At 46.9% G+C, this 12,561-nt stretch overlaps 1 protein-coding gene across 2 annotated transcripts in view; it reads right to left on the bottom strand.

The window, feature by feature from the left end:
* LOC119433924 (transcriptional activator protein Pur-beta-like) overlaps positions 1 to 12,561 on the bottom strand; it is a 186,046-nt gene that overhangs the window by 144,791 nt on the left and 28,694 nt on the right. Inside the window, exon 1 of one of the 2 annotated variants that reach the window (XM_049659105.1) lies at positions 11,331 to 11,442. The exons of the other annotated variant lie outside the window; for it this stretch is intronic. Within the exon in view, the coding sequence (XP_049515062.1) occupies positions 11,331 to 11,427 (97 nt within the window). The 5' untranslated portion in view covers positions 11,428 to 11,442. Of the gene's footprint in view, positions 1 to 11,330; positions 11,443 to 12,561 lie in introns of those variants that run through there. 2 annotated transcript variants of the gene reach the window in all.

Below are 12,561 nucleotides of genomic sequence, written 5' to 3'. Positions count from 1 at the left end.
CGGTGAGTCAATCTGAAGTGAGAAATTTTAACGACCCCCCCCCCCCTTTTTTTTTTCTTTTTTTTTTTGCGCCTTTTGGGTCTTTGAGATTTCTCAAAACTTCGTAAATTTCGTCTCCCATTTCATCAGAATACAATGCAGTCTTTCTGCCCAGACAGGGAAAAAAAATTAACTAAGCTAGAGCAGACGAAATCCATGACATCACGGGCACAGTCGCCACCAGTCTTTCGTTATAGCGAATTTACTGCGCTACCAAGCCGCTTCTCATAGTGGCTTTTTAGAACACTTTGTTAATACCACTCCAATTAGCCTTCCTACAGGTGATGTCCAGAATTCGACGTCTATGACGTGTTTCCGGCTCCCAAAGTCGCTTCATCCGCATTCAACCAGCAGAAGCGTAGCCTTTAAGAACCGCATTTTAAATGCAGAGAGCGCGACCCTTCGGGACGTGGATATAGACGCCACCCCTTAGGTTTGTTCGATTCAGAAAAGGTGTACGGCACCACAAACGAAAAGGTGCAGGTGGTGCCAATTATGGTGTGCCGGGCTGCACCCACTCACTGCAAGTTTCAAGGGTGCACTGCACCGCGGCGGCACCTTGCCTTGAACCCCGTGCAATCGAGCACGGGCGTGCAGGGTGCACCGCCGCCCCTCGAGGAATCGGAGGCTTAGGTGCACTGCACCGTTAATAGGTGCAGAAGCTTCAGAGAAACTTGGCTGAATCGAATAAACCTACTGTTATCCCTTTAGGGTAATCGAAGGAATAGACGTTTATCCTGAACATAAGCATTCGAGGCAAGCTATCAAATATGCAAAGACCAGAAGTGGCCCTCGGGAGATTCTTGGCTGCGAGCAACATTCAAGAATTAATAAGTTTCAAACCTCCCACACGCGTACAGCTTCGCTGCAATGTAAGAGACGCCGTAGCCGGCGTGGTTGCCTACAGTCGAGCCTCGATGTAAAAAAAAAAAGAAAAAAAAAACGGATATAACAAGCTATCGAATATAACGAAGTGAAGCTAATTATGCAGTCTTCGCGTTTCTCGCCGGTGTGAGCGCGTAATAAATATACGCTTACAACGAATATCGGATTTACCGAAGGTATTTTCTCGTTTCCAGCGACTTGGTATTTTATTTTATTGCAACATACTGCAGCCCCGACGGGCTATCGCAGGAATGGGGATTACAGGATACAAAAATCGCAAAGGGGCACAAAAATCAAGAACAAGAAACAAAACAGGATGCAACGCAAATCAGTGTTTAAGAATGCACAAGAGGAATTCAGCAGGCGATAATGATCGAACATTACCGAGGACTTTCATAAGTTGGATGCGAGTTCGTCATAACGAGGTTCCACTGCATATGCGCTCTTTTGACAAAACATTCACAGTTGCGAGTTAAAACGTGTGGTGTTTTTTTTTTTTTTTTTTTTTTTTTTTTTTAAGGGGGGGGGGGGGGGTATCCTTTTTCGTTCTGGGTAGCATGCTGCATACGACTACCGATGAACCTATGGACTAAAGAACTCGGGCCTCGCGTAGACGCCAATCCCTAGACGCTCCAACAAAAATTGGTAGAGGAAACTAATCATAGCTTTCTAAACACAGTAAGACAATAAGCATCTGCAGACACGCATAATCGCTGAATTGTAGCATTTATAAAGCAGTAATTTGATAAAGATGATCAATCAGCAACATTCACAAATCCGTTTGACGCCAAAAGAAAACGAAGTACAGGCCAAACCGTGTTGACAACGTTAATGACGATTATGATGGTGGCTTTGATGACGATGACAATAAGCAACGACCGACTGATTTTAACAAATTCCAAGCAATCGTAGTTTTCTTAACGCCGCGATGCAATAGGTCTCGGCACCACACATGATCACCGCGAAATGTCGCCTTTGTAAAGCAGTATTTTGTTGATAAATATGCAAAAGTCACAAAGCTGGTCGAAGTCAGAAGAACGATGTTTGGGCGAATGCTTGTATCCTATATCTACCATTCCCTGACTGGCTGATCCGTAGCACTTGCAGCTTCCGTATAGCGCCGCCATAGTTCAAACTCGCAATTTCCGTGCAGCAAACTCTGTATAGTCCGTCACGATCAAAGTGAGGCGCGGCGATACTTCCGGAGGGAACTTCCGGTCACGCGTCATCCTTTCCCGTCACGTGTTCCTTCAGCATACCGCCAGAATCACGCATTGGCGCCATGTATACACGCACTGCTCCACCGCGAGGATGTAAATTTTAGGCGGCGTACTGCACAACACCGACAGCATAAAAAATACAGCGAACAGATGTAATTACGAGACACCCATCCTGCGCGCGAATACTGAAAAGGGAAGAAGACTCTTCCTCTCATGACGCGCATTTCACCACAAAAGTTTCATTCCAACTTACGAACCCTTAATTACACGCGCCTGTGAGGAAAGGCACACATGTTGAGAGGAGAAAGTAAACAGCGTTAATTTATTATGTGTATTTAGCTCAAAGGCTGAAGGTTATTAGTTACAAGAAAAATTGGCGAAACTGAACTCCTTCGAGCCTGTTCTCGCGATTTCGTAAGAAGGTAATGACACGATATTTTCGAATTTTGATGTCTGTGTGTTTCTATCGTACGTAGTAACTGTTAAATGAACTTCATAAACATTCTGATTATGCTCCTGGGCCTCGAAACACTAGAAAAAAGAAAATAATAGAGTGCCTCAGCTCGGCCAACCTAGCTTCACTATATGTAACAGCATTTCTACATGGCGGCCCTTGTGGTGCACGTTTGGTGTGCCGCCACGCCCTCGCCTTTTTCGCGCCACTGCATCTGTTACTGGATAAGTACCGCTTGTGCCAGGTCGCTCCATCCCATCTACGCTTGCAAATTTTCTAACCATATCGCCCCACCTCATGAGCCCGTGCCATCCAAGACTGCGTTCACTTGCCACCCGCTCTGTCACTCCAAAGAGATCACCGGCAATCTCTCTTTGCACAACTGCATGTTACAAGCCGGCCAGCATACGCCCGCTCGCTAGAAATACTGCGCCTTGAGCGATGGATATATACACAGCCGACGCGAAAATAACGACAGAAAGGCACGAAGAAACGCCCCGTCCGTGCCTGCGCTTTCTTTTTCTTTCTTTTTTGTTTGTCCGCGTGCTCTTCGCGCCGCTTATGCGAGCTGGCATGCAAGTACCAGCTCGCCCGACGTGCTCTGTAATGCGGGCCTTGCGCCACTTTCGAGTAATTCATATAGCCATAAGACATCTTTGAAACTCGCGTATGAAAACTGCTACCTTCTTGTATGAAAACATACGAGAAAATATTCCATCGAAGAGCTGACAATTCTCGCAACCTATTGGGAAACGTGCCGAAAAGGGTTTACCAAAATGCGTTATTCAACTGATGTGTGCATTGGTTCATATTAGACTGACATGCTAAGTCCTCAGGTGATGCAGAAAACCGGTGCAGCGTGAACATATATACCACATCGACAGCGCACTCGCGGAGTGATGTGTTGTGGACACACTATAGTCCCCAAAATGGTTATTTACCGCTCGTTGTTTGTGCACCCATAAACTGCACAGTGCTGGCCTGTAGCCTTTTGATGAGTATATATGCCATTATTTACGAGCGTAAGTCATTCGCGACAAAAATAAAAGGAAACATCGAAGGAAAGCTACCACTCCGCAACGCAAGCGCAAGGCAAGCTCACAGTCCAGACCAAACAGGCAACACTGACACATACTCTCTACGCCACACCGTCGGAAGCGCCCTCGTGAAAACGCCTGCGGTGGCGACCGGCAAAGCGTGACCTCTGAAATCACCGGCGCAGGTTACGATACCTACTTAAGTGGCCCCGTCGTCGTGGAAGGCTTGAATTGCGAAATGATCGTATCTGAGAGGGTGATCGCATTGCCGAAGCATCCTGATAGCCCCGGACTGGTGCCCAAGGCGATGATTACAGCCAATGAGCGGTGAATATGCCGAGTCTCGGACAACTGTCAGGGAGAGATAATCAAAGAAGCCCACTGAAAGTGGTCGCATCCTCGAAAGTGATCGCATCGTCCTTCTACGCAGTAAAACGTCGCGGATTTATCACATGAAAGGCGTCGGAGATCTAAATCTACTAACTACCATATGAGTGGAGTAACATATACTTCTGAGTCGACCAGCCAGGGTGCATCACTTGCGCCGGGACCAAAACATAGTACGTCGCCTACTGGAAACAGAAACATGCACAAGTATTCTGTGGTTTGACGTAAACTTCCGTCCACAAGTAGTAGTTGGAATAAATGACGTAGTTATTTCGTAGGGAAACGTTGCAGATCAAAGCGAGCGGAATGACACCGCTATATGACCACACTACATTGCGTAGCCTCCGCGCGCAGCGTTGTCTGCTATATATGTATGGAACGGGGTATAGCTGAACTCAACGCCGCAAGATGGCGCCACCAGCTCTGCTGCTGAAATCTACGTCTCCGGCATTCCGTAACTGGCAATACGCGCCACGGCCATGCTAAATTTCCGTAGTACAGCTGAACAAACAGCCCCGTGCAAATAAGCGCGCAACAAAGCGCAAGCCCACGTGGGGTACAGACAAGAGCCGCGTGGGAGGGCTCGATGCAGACGACGTCTCTGCCAACAGGGCGAACAGACGGCGCGACCAGACGAACAACGCACAAGCACTAAATCAGACGATTGGACAGAGCGACAATCAGACGAACAACGCACAAAGAACGACGTACGCCGAAAGGAAGAAGACGTGGCGCCCCCCAGCGGCAAGGGAGTAAATTAAAAAAGAACGGAGAATAAAAAACTGCGAAACAGACGGGGTGGCGGAGGGTGAGGAAAGGCTATATACGGAGAGCGATGCCCCAGACGTCGAAAACGACGCAGCTACCAAATGGACAGACGCGACGCGCTACAGAAGAGATACTCGGCGCACGCCGAGACGTAACGTAACGCATATGCGACACGCCTCCACTATGCAGAGCAAAGCCCCATACCCTCGGAGCAACTTTGCAAACGGAGACTAGAAGAAAAAAAAGCAAAACAAGGAGCAGACGACGGCATACAGGGGCCGCATTGTAGGCAGCTTAGAACGACGAGCGTACAATGGCCGATATACGAAATGGCACGCCAAGTCAGTGGATGTCGAGGACCAGACGACGACCATATATAACAACAAAAACCACAACACCACCACCAACAACAACGACGACGGCCAAATGAGCCGCTCCATAGAGGAGCAATGGCACAGGACGGTGAAGACTTGGTCACGCTATTTCTTATAGTTTCTTATAGTTTATTAGTTTCGTTATCCCTTTTTTCTCTCTGGTACCCCTCCGAACGCTATGCAAGGCAGACGGTGAACTATAAAGACGCAACTTGGCCAATCGGAGCGGCCGGCCCTCCACATTCGCTTGGTGAACGAGCAATCGGCGAATACGAAACATACCAGACAAAGAGATAGAAGAACCGTTATGCAGTTCTAGAAAGACAGATAACCAAGAAGCTATCTGCACACAACATTTAACTTAAGACAACAGCTGCGTACATTACTGGGATCATTTGCTTACTGAAATCCTTCGTATTACAGTATTTAGAATCGCATTACTGTTTAAGCGTTACCGCTATGGATACGAGAGAGTATCCTATATCAGCTATCACTGCAGTGGCCAACCATATTCTACTTAGCTGCCGATGTAAAGCGTCGGCACCGACATGTGCGCGTTAAAACACAGTCATTATTTTTCCCTTCGAAGAGAACATCCATGTTACTCAAAGATGTTTCTAACGCGGTGATCGAGGTCGGAAAAAGCGGCGCAAGATGTTACTACCACAGTTGCTATCGCCATTTACTTCCATATTTCTCTGTCGCTGTGCTTTGCGATGATTAACTCACCCTCGCCAAGCCCATGACATTCGAATAGAGCCAATAAGCGATGCTAGCGCCACCTGGATTATAACGGTAGTTGCACTGATACCAGAAAAATGTTTACTTACTAATACTAGGTGATGTTTGGAATATTATTCATGCACTTAAAATCTAAATTTAGAAACCACAGGCGACGCCTGAATAATTTGTAGTTGCTTGGAAAGTTAAACGTGTATGGAGAGCGCAATGACGCTTCTCTGGAAAAAAAACAGCAGACGACCGACGACACAGCAGACGACCGACGCCGGCGTCGTCCGCTTCTGCTATTGCTGCTGCGCTGCCTGCTTGCTTTGGCCAGGTATATCCCAGTTTTGTCTCGCTCACATATTATATATATTTGTCACTCAGAATTAGCTTGGCCTATGCAACAGCGCGAACCCTTGAAGGTTGGCACTGCTGCATAGACCGAACGAAATCACAACGCCAATCACACCAACTTGCAGCAAATAAACAGTTTTATTATAACAGAATCGATGTTTACAGTAAATAAAAGGCACGTGAATAGCGTCTCAGAAGAAATACTGGTGCGTGTAACATGTATAAGTGTTTGTGTGCAAGAAGATACTACGTACAGTCCCACCAAACATTTCTGGTGAACACAAGCTGTCCGCCGCTGAATGAAGAAATACATCCGAACTCATAGCGCCGTCGCAGGCTGGTATGTTGCTAAAGTTCCTCCACTTTTGTAGCTGAAGATGTCACACCACTTCGTTCACAATATTCAACAAATTGCAGCTCGATTTGGGCACAATCACGTAGCTTTCACACAGGCGAATTCTGTCGCGACTGTTCGTCTTCTAGTCGAGACTGCCTACTCTCTTGCCGTTACCATGGTTACCCATTGGAGAAGCTGTCACGATATAAAACCTTTCATCGTTTAAGCGGAATTTGCTTCAAACAGTTTCAAATTTGAAAGATAATTTTTTTAGTGTACGTATTGGTTTATTATAAGCGCTACAAAAGTTCACAATATAAAGGTTTAGCTGGCGGTTCGATTACCGCCGCCGGCGGTGCGCTGTCTTCGTTCCGATGGTGGCGACACCCCAAGGCTTGCACGCGAAACACGCCACAAGGCACAGGCTTGCCCTCGCCTTGCGATCTGCTAGAGGCCTGATTAGCTCAGATAGCAGAACGATCGCCACGGAAAGGCGCTGGTCCCGGGTTTGTTCCCCGAAGAAGGACGAGCTGACCAAGTGCGAACTTTTCATTCTGAGAAGCACGCATTACCTTGCGGAGTTCGGCAGAACTCATTCACCATGGACTACATTCAGTGATAGAAGCCACATTTTACTTTTTGGAGCAGATTTCGGCGCAGAAAAAATGCTAGATTGGATGGAGCATGCTATTGGTGTTTTCGGAACAGATGGCAAACTATGCCATACTGTATACTCCTGGAGTTAAAAGCATCACCGAAGCGGCTCATAAATATTAATATTTATTATGGAACACACTGCACATACAATAATCAACGCAAATCGCAAGAAACAAACAATTAAGAATAAGTTTATCGAACGCGCAGTAAAATGAGCTATATATTTAATATATCAGTACTTGTGGCAGAAATGAGATCAAACCAATAAATTGAGCACCGCATTATGAAAGTAACCACAATCACATATAACCGTTGCCAAAGCAGTAGTTGATAATCGGTATGAGATCTAAGTAACCTCAGTCACCTTCACGTTTCACCAAAATAGTGTGCATGTCAAGTTCAAAAGTACAGCTAAATGAGCTATATGCTCAAAATGCCAGTTAGGAATGAGATCAAAGCCGATAAAGCTGAGCATCACAATGTAAAAACAATCATTCACATATCACAGTTGCCACAGCAGCACTTGGTAATCAGTATATATAGGAGATCGAATTTCCCAGCGCCGTTTCGGAGCAGCTTCGGAGCAGTTACTAACAAAAATGACAGTTTAGAGCAGCATTTCTCTTTCGGAGAAATTGGAGCAGCACTTTCATCACTGACTACATTGCATTCTAAAGGAGCCAAAGATTGAACTTAGCAAGTCTTTTTCCAGCGCCACGAGGGTCCAAAAACATAACGTACTAAAAAAAAAGAAGAAAAAAACTCAGAATTTGGAAGGAAAACAATTTTTTCCAACGGAGAGGCAATCGCGTTTAGTGCCCCAATGCCGTGCGCGCACACCGAATTTTCGCACGCTGCCTACACTGTAAAATAATTCACACAGCTTACACGTGAAAAAGGGTGTAAATCTGTCTCTAATTCACACCCTTATCATCAAGAAGCGTGTAAGGGTGTGAGTTAGACATATTTACACCCTTTTTCACGTGTAAACTGTGTGAATTATTTTAGTGTACTTCCGCATGCCACTACTAGATGGCGAGAGCCATCTACAGCGGATCTTACACGGGACGAACCAAAAGGTTCGGTCCCTTGTAAGGGCCGCACCTTGTCCAAATTATGAAAAAAAAAAGTGTGGCCCTTACACGAGTCTGTACGGTATGCCCACAGTAATCCGATAAGAATGCCTCGCTTTCAGACATCCTAAAATTTATTGTCTAGCTTCAGGCAGAACAATTAATTATTTCGCCAATCTCCCCGCGTTTCCGTGCCTGTCAGAACTGCCATATTTTGGGCTAAAATAATAAACTTTTTGGGATTTCACGTGCCAAACAAACAATGAGATCACGAGACACGCCGTGGTGGGAGACTCCGGATTAATTTTGACTACCTGGGGTTCTTTAACGTGCACCCAACGCTCGGTATACACGGCCGTTCTTGCATTCCACGTCCACCGAAATGCGGCTGCCGCAGCCGGGGATTCAATCCCGCGTCCTCGGTATTAGCAGCGCAACACCAAAGCCAGCCACTATACCACTGTTGGCAATTAAGGTGTGCGTTCCTTTAAAATCACGTTTGGTCTTGTAGTATTACGCATTCCTCTCATTCAGCGAATACCGCACGCACGCTCCGACACCCAACGACGCAGCAAGGGCGTCGCTGTTGAATTGTGCCCGCGCATGTCCTCCGTGCACTCACGCGATAAAAAAGCATGCATGCAGCAGCCACGCCGAGACAGACGCAAAAACAAGACGACGCATAGCGGCCATGGAGTATTTCTAGCTCCTCCAATCGAATCCGGTGCTTGCAGTACACAAAAAGAAAAAAAAATGGCCTTCAACACCGGCTTCTTTTTCTCCAAGTGAGCAGTTTCCTAAAGCGAAATTTCATTACGTCACAACCCAAAGTAGCCACACTGATGTACAATTTAAATGCCGATATAAAAGAAACACAACTCGAAATACAAATGTTGTACAGCAGCGAATGCGCTCATATTTTGTCAGCTTGCTGTGTGACGCGCAAGGTTTAACAAGCAACGCGTAACTTGACAATTAGATAAGCTCGGAAATTTAGCAGGAAAGCACAATATATACGGGACCAATGAGAGGCCCAATATATTGAAGGGATTATGTTATTTACTCGATTTTGTCTGATTCAGCCATTCGGTATATGTGCCACTGGATGTGCGCCCATTCCTGGCAAACCACCAGGGATGGGTACCGCAACCGGTACCGCAACCGTAAGATGGGTAGCCGCAACTGTGACACTTAAACGTAGCCATGCAGATATGTGTCGTCTCCGTGCATGCATCTGTCGTTGCCGTTCTTCTTCCCTCGACTAGCATCCTTCATCGCATCCGTCCTCGTGAAATCGCTGCGTATAGATTTTGAAGGTGAAAAAATTCGGCGCGAACACGCAGCACAAACCACAAAGAGACGAGACAATCACAGGCGCTCACTAACAATGATGATATGTGATGTTTAGTGGCGCAAGGGCCAGGTCTGGCCAAAGAGCGCCATGCAAATGATTATGAATATTTAATTGAACAGTGAAGTGGAAAGGATTGAACACGGCTGTATATGGGCCTAAAAGCAGAGTCGCTGTACAATGCGTAAAATATAAATGTATTAAAATTATGGCAGTGGCTTTAAAGTGTCCTGTGAGACATAAAACATGTTTTGAGAGGATGATTTTCAAAAATTTCGCTCACTAACAATAGTTGATAGTCAGCGCCAGTGCTTGTCTCGTCTCCTCTTTGTGGTTTACCCTGGGTGTTTGCGCTGAATTTTTTCACCTTCAAAATCTACGTATGCAACCCAGCCGAAGTTTTTATCGCTGCGTAGATGTCTCACACTGTGCATGTGCCTGATCTGGTGCTTGCATTTCATATTAGCCTGTTAGCGGTGCAGCGAGTAAACATGAAAAATTGCACGAGAATGAAGCTGTAACCTTTGTGGTTGATAAATGTAAACATTGCATGAGGTTTCCACGCTGCCCAGAAGTGAACACAATTGTTGGCATCGCGGACGTGGTGTAAAGGATTTAATTGACACCGCTTGGCTGAAGCTTCGCTTCACGTAGATTCCGAAATGTGCGCTGGATCTGCATAATTATTTTGTCTCGAGAAACTAGGCATGTAACAGTGCCCGGTGTCACACTGAACGATGGGGAGCGCAAATTCGTATTTTGCTGCGAAACTTCAGGAAGAACGGGGCCGGGGTAGCGCGGAGTGTCTTTATTACTATGTGCAGGGGAAAACGGGGATGTGTGTACGGTTGGCGGCTGCAATAAAGTCGCGTTTTCCGCGCGCTCACGCGCTTCGCCACAAGATGGCACCACCAACTCGGCTGTACTAAAGTCCCGATATAAGAAAAGTACCGCCATCCTTTGATAAACGCCGCTTCTCTCTCTCCTGTATCTCCGATTGGACGATGATAGCGCGCGCTTTTCACTTCTTTATGTTTTCTTTTTTTCCGCCTCAGAGCCATGTTGAAAGTCCTCTGCGCAGGCGCAGTCGCCGGCGGCGGCGCGCGCCCGGCCTGAAAGCTTCAACGTGGACTTTCTAGGCGCGCCACCGTCGACTTGGCTTTCGCAAGCAAAAAGTAAAGAAAAAAAGCAAGCGCTTTAGGAGAGGAGGCGGCGGAGGAAAGAGTAGATGGCGGTACTTTTCTTATATAGGGACTTTAGGCTGTACGCGCCAGTCTCCGGTAGCCCGGTTTACCTTGTCCGTAAACGCTTCACCGATTGCAGGATACCGGGCTACCGGAGTGATGCAACGGCAGCAATTCAACGCTAGTTGCTACATTTCGCGACGCTGATTTCCACCAGAGAGCACGCAAAACTAATACTCCGTGACGTCTCATATTTGACATCGCTGCTGGTGTAAATAGCGGTATATACCAACCGTTAACGTGCCGAAGTTTACGGGCAATCTAAAAAACTCACTCGGATTAACCCTCCGCTGTCAGCGTCCCTCGTACAGCGCGAGTCGCATTAGGACGCTAAACGCACTGATTTTGATATGAACGTAACGCGCAGCAGACGCTCGCCGCGACGCGGTATTAAACAGCAGCGGGCGCGCGCGCCGGCCTTCACCTCGAAAAGCGGCGCACTTCCGCTCCAATGGCGGCGCCCACAGCCGGCAGGAAGGCGGCGTCCCCCTCCTCCTCTCCCACTGGCATCGCCGTGCCATCGGCCTCGTGTCCGCGCTCTTTTGTCTTTCACCCGCCGCCACCGACGGAGAGGGCAACCGTCTGGGTCAACTCGACCCTCTCTCTCTCTCTGGCGAGCTCCACCCTTGGACTACGCGTGCTTTCAATACCGCGGCATCACCACCGCCGTCGGCGACCAAATGGCCAACGCCGGTGCGCGTCCGAGTCACGTGCCGCGACGAGACAGTCGGCGCTAGTGCGGACATTATGAAAAAAGGAAACAATACCTTCAAATGGACCCTAAAGAGAAACATTTCTTCTGTATCAGAAAGAACCCTTCCACAATATCAAAAACACCACGATAAGGCGCTTGGTACGCCCGAAAAACCGCAACAGACGCCGGATGGCGACGCCTCCTAGAAGTTTCCGCACCAGCTCGCTGTGACGTCATGGATTTTGACACCGTCTTCTATGCTTGTAGCTAATGCTTTAGCGGTAAAAGAGCCTAAGGAGTCTAAAAGAGCCAAAGATCGAACATGGCGAGTTGCGGTAACTTTTGCTGCATGAGCCAACGTGGTGGCCTAAATACGAAAAAAAAAAAATAATAATTTGAAATCCGTGACGTCACAGTGACGCACCGGCGTTGGGGATTCGGCGCGAATTTCAAAAACTGAAACTTCGACTTTCATTTTATATTCTAATAACCAAACTACTCTTCCGAAATTCACGACAATAGTTTTCAAAGAATGATTTATGCGTCTAAATTTGCTTTAGTGTTTTGCTTTAGTGTCGCTTAAGACATGCAGTATAAATTCGGTTCTTTCTTTTTCTGGTTTTTTTTTTCTAGACTGAACATAATTTATAAAAATAGTGTGCGGCAGATAGCGCAATTCTAATCCTCGAAGTGGATAACGGACATAACTTGCACATAAATCGAAGTGCATAACTGAAGGGCAAATTTTACTAATTAAGTTTAACTAGTTACTTTTACGGCACATATTGCAATTTAAGAAATGTAACCGGCCGAGTTTGAAAGGCATATCCGCTTGAATGAAATTTTGAGGATCCATGGCAGGGATCCATGCGCAAATCATAGGACATAAGAGAGGCACGAGGCTGTCCACTACTGTCCTCTGCGCTAGCTATACCTGAACGATGAATTCTAACCAACCCGC

The sequence above is a fragment of the Dermacentor silvarum genome, chromosome 11 (assembly GCF_013339745.2).
Source record: "Dermacentor silvarum isolate Dsil-2018 chromosome 11, BIME_Dsil_1.4, whole genome shotgun sequence".
In the NCBI taxonomy this organism is placed as follows: domain Eukaryota; kingdom Metazoa; phylum Arthropoda; class Arachnida; order Ixodida; family Ixodidae; genus Dermacentor; species Dermacentor silvarum.
Note: the sequence above shows the minus strand (reverse complement) of the source record. Positions and strands in the feature narration are given on the sequence as shown.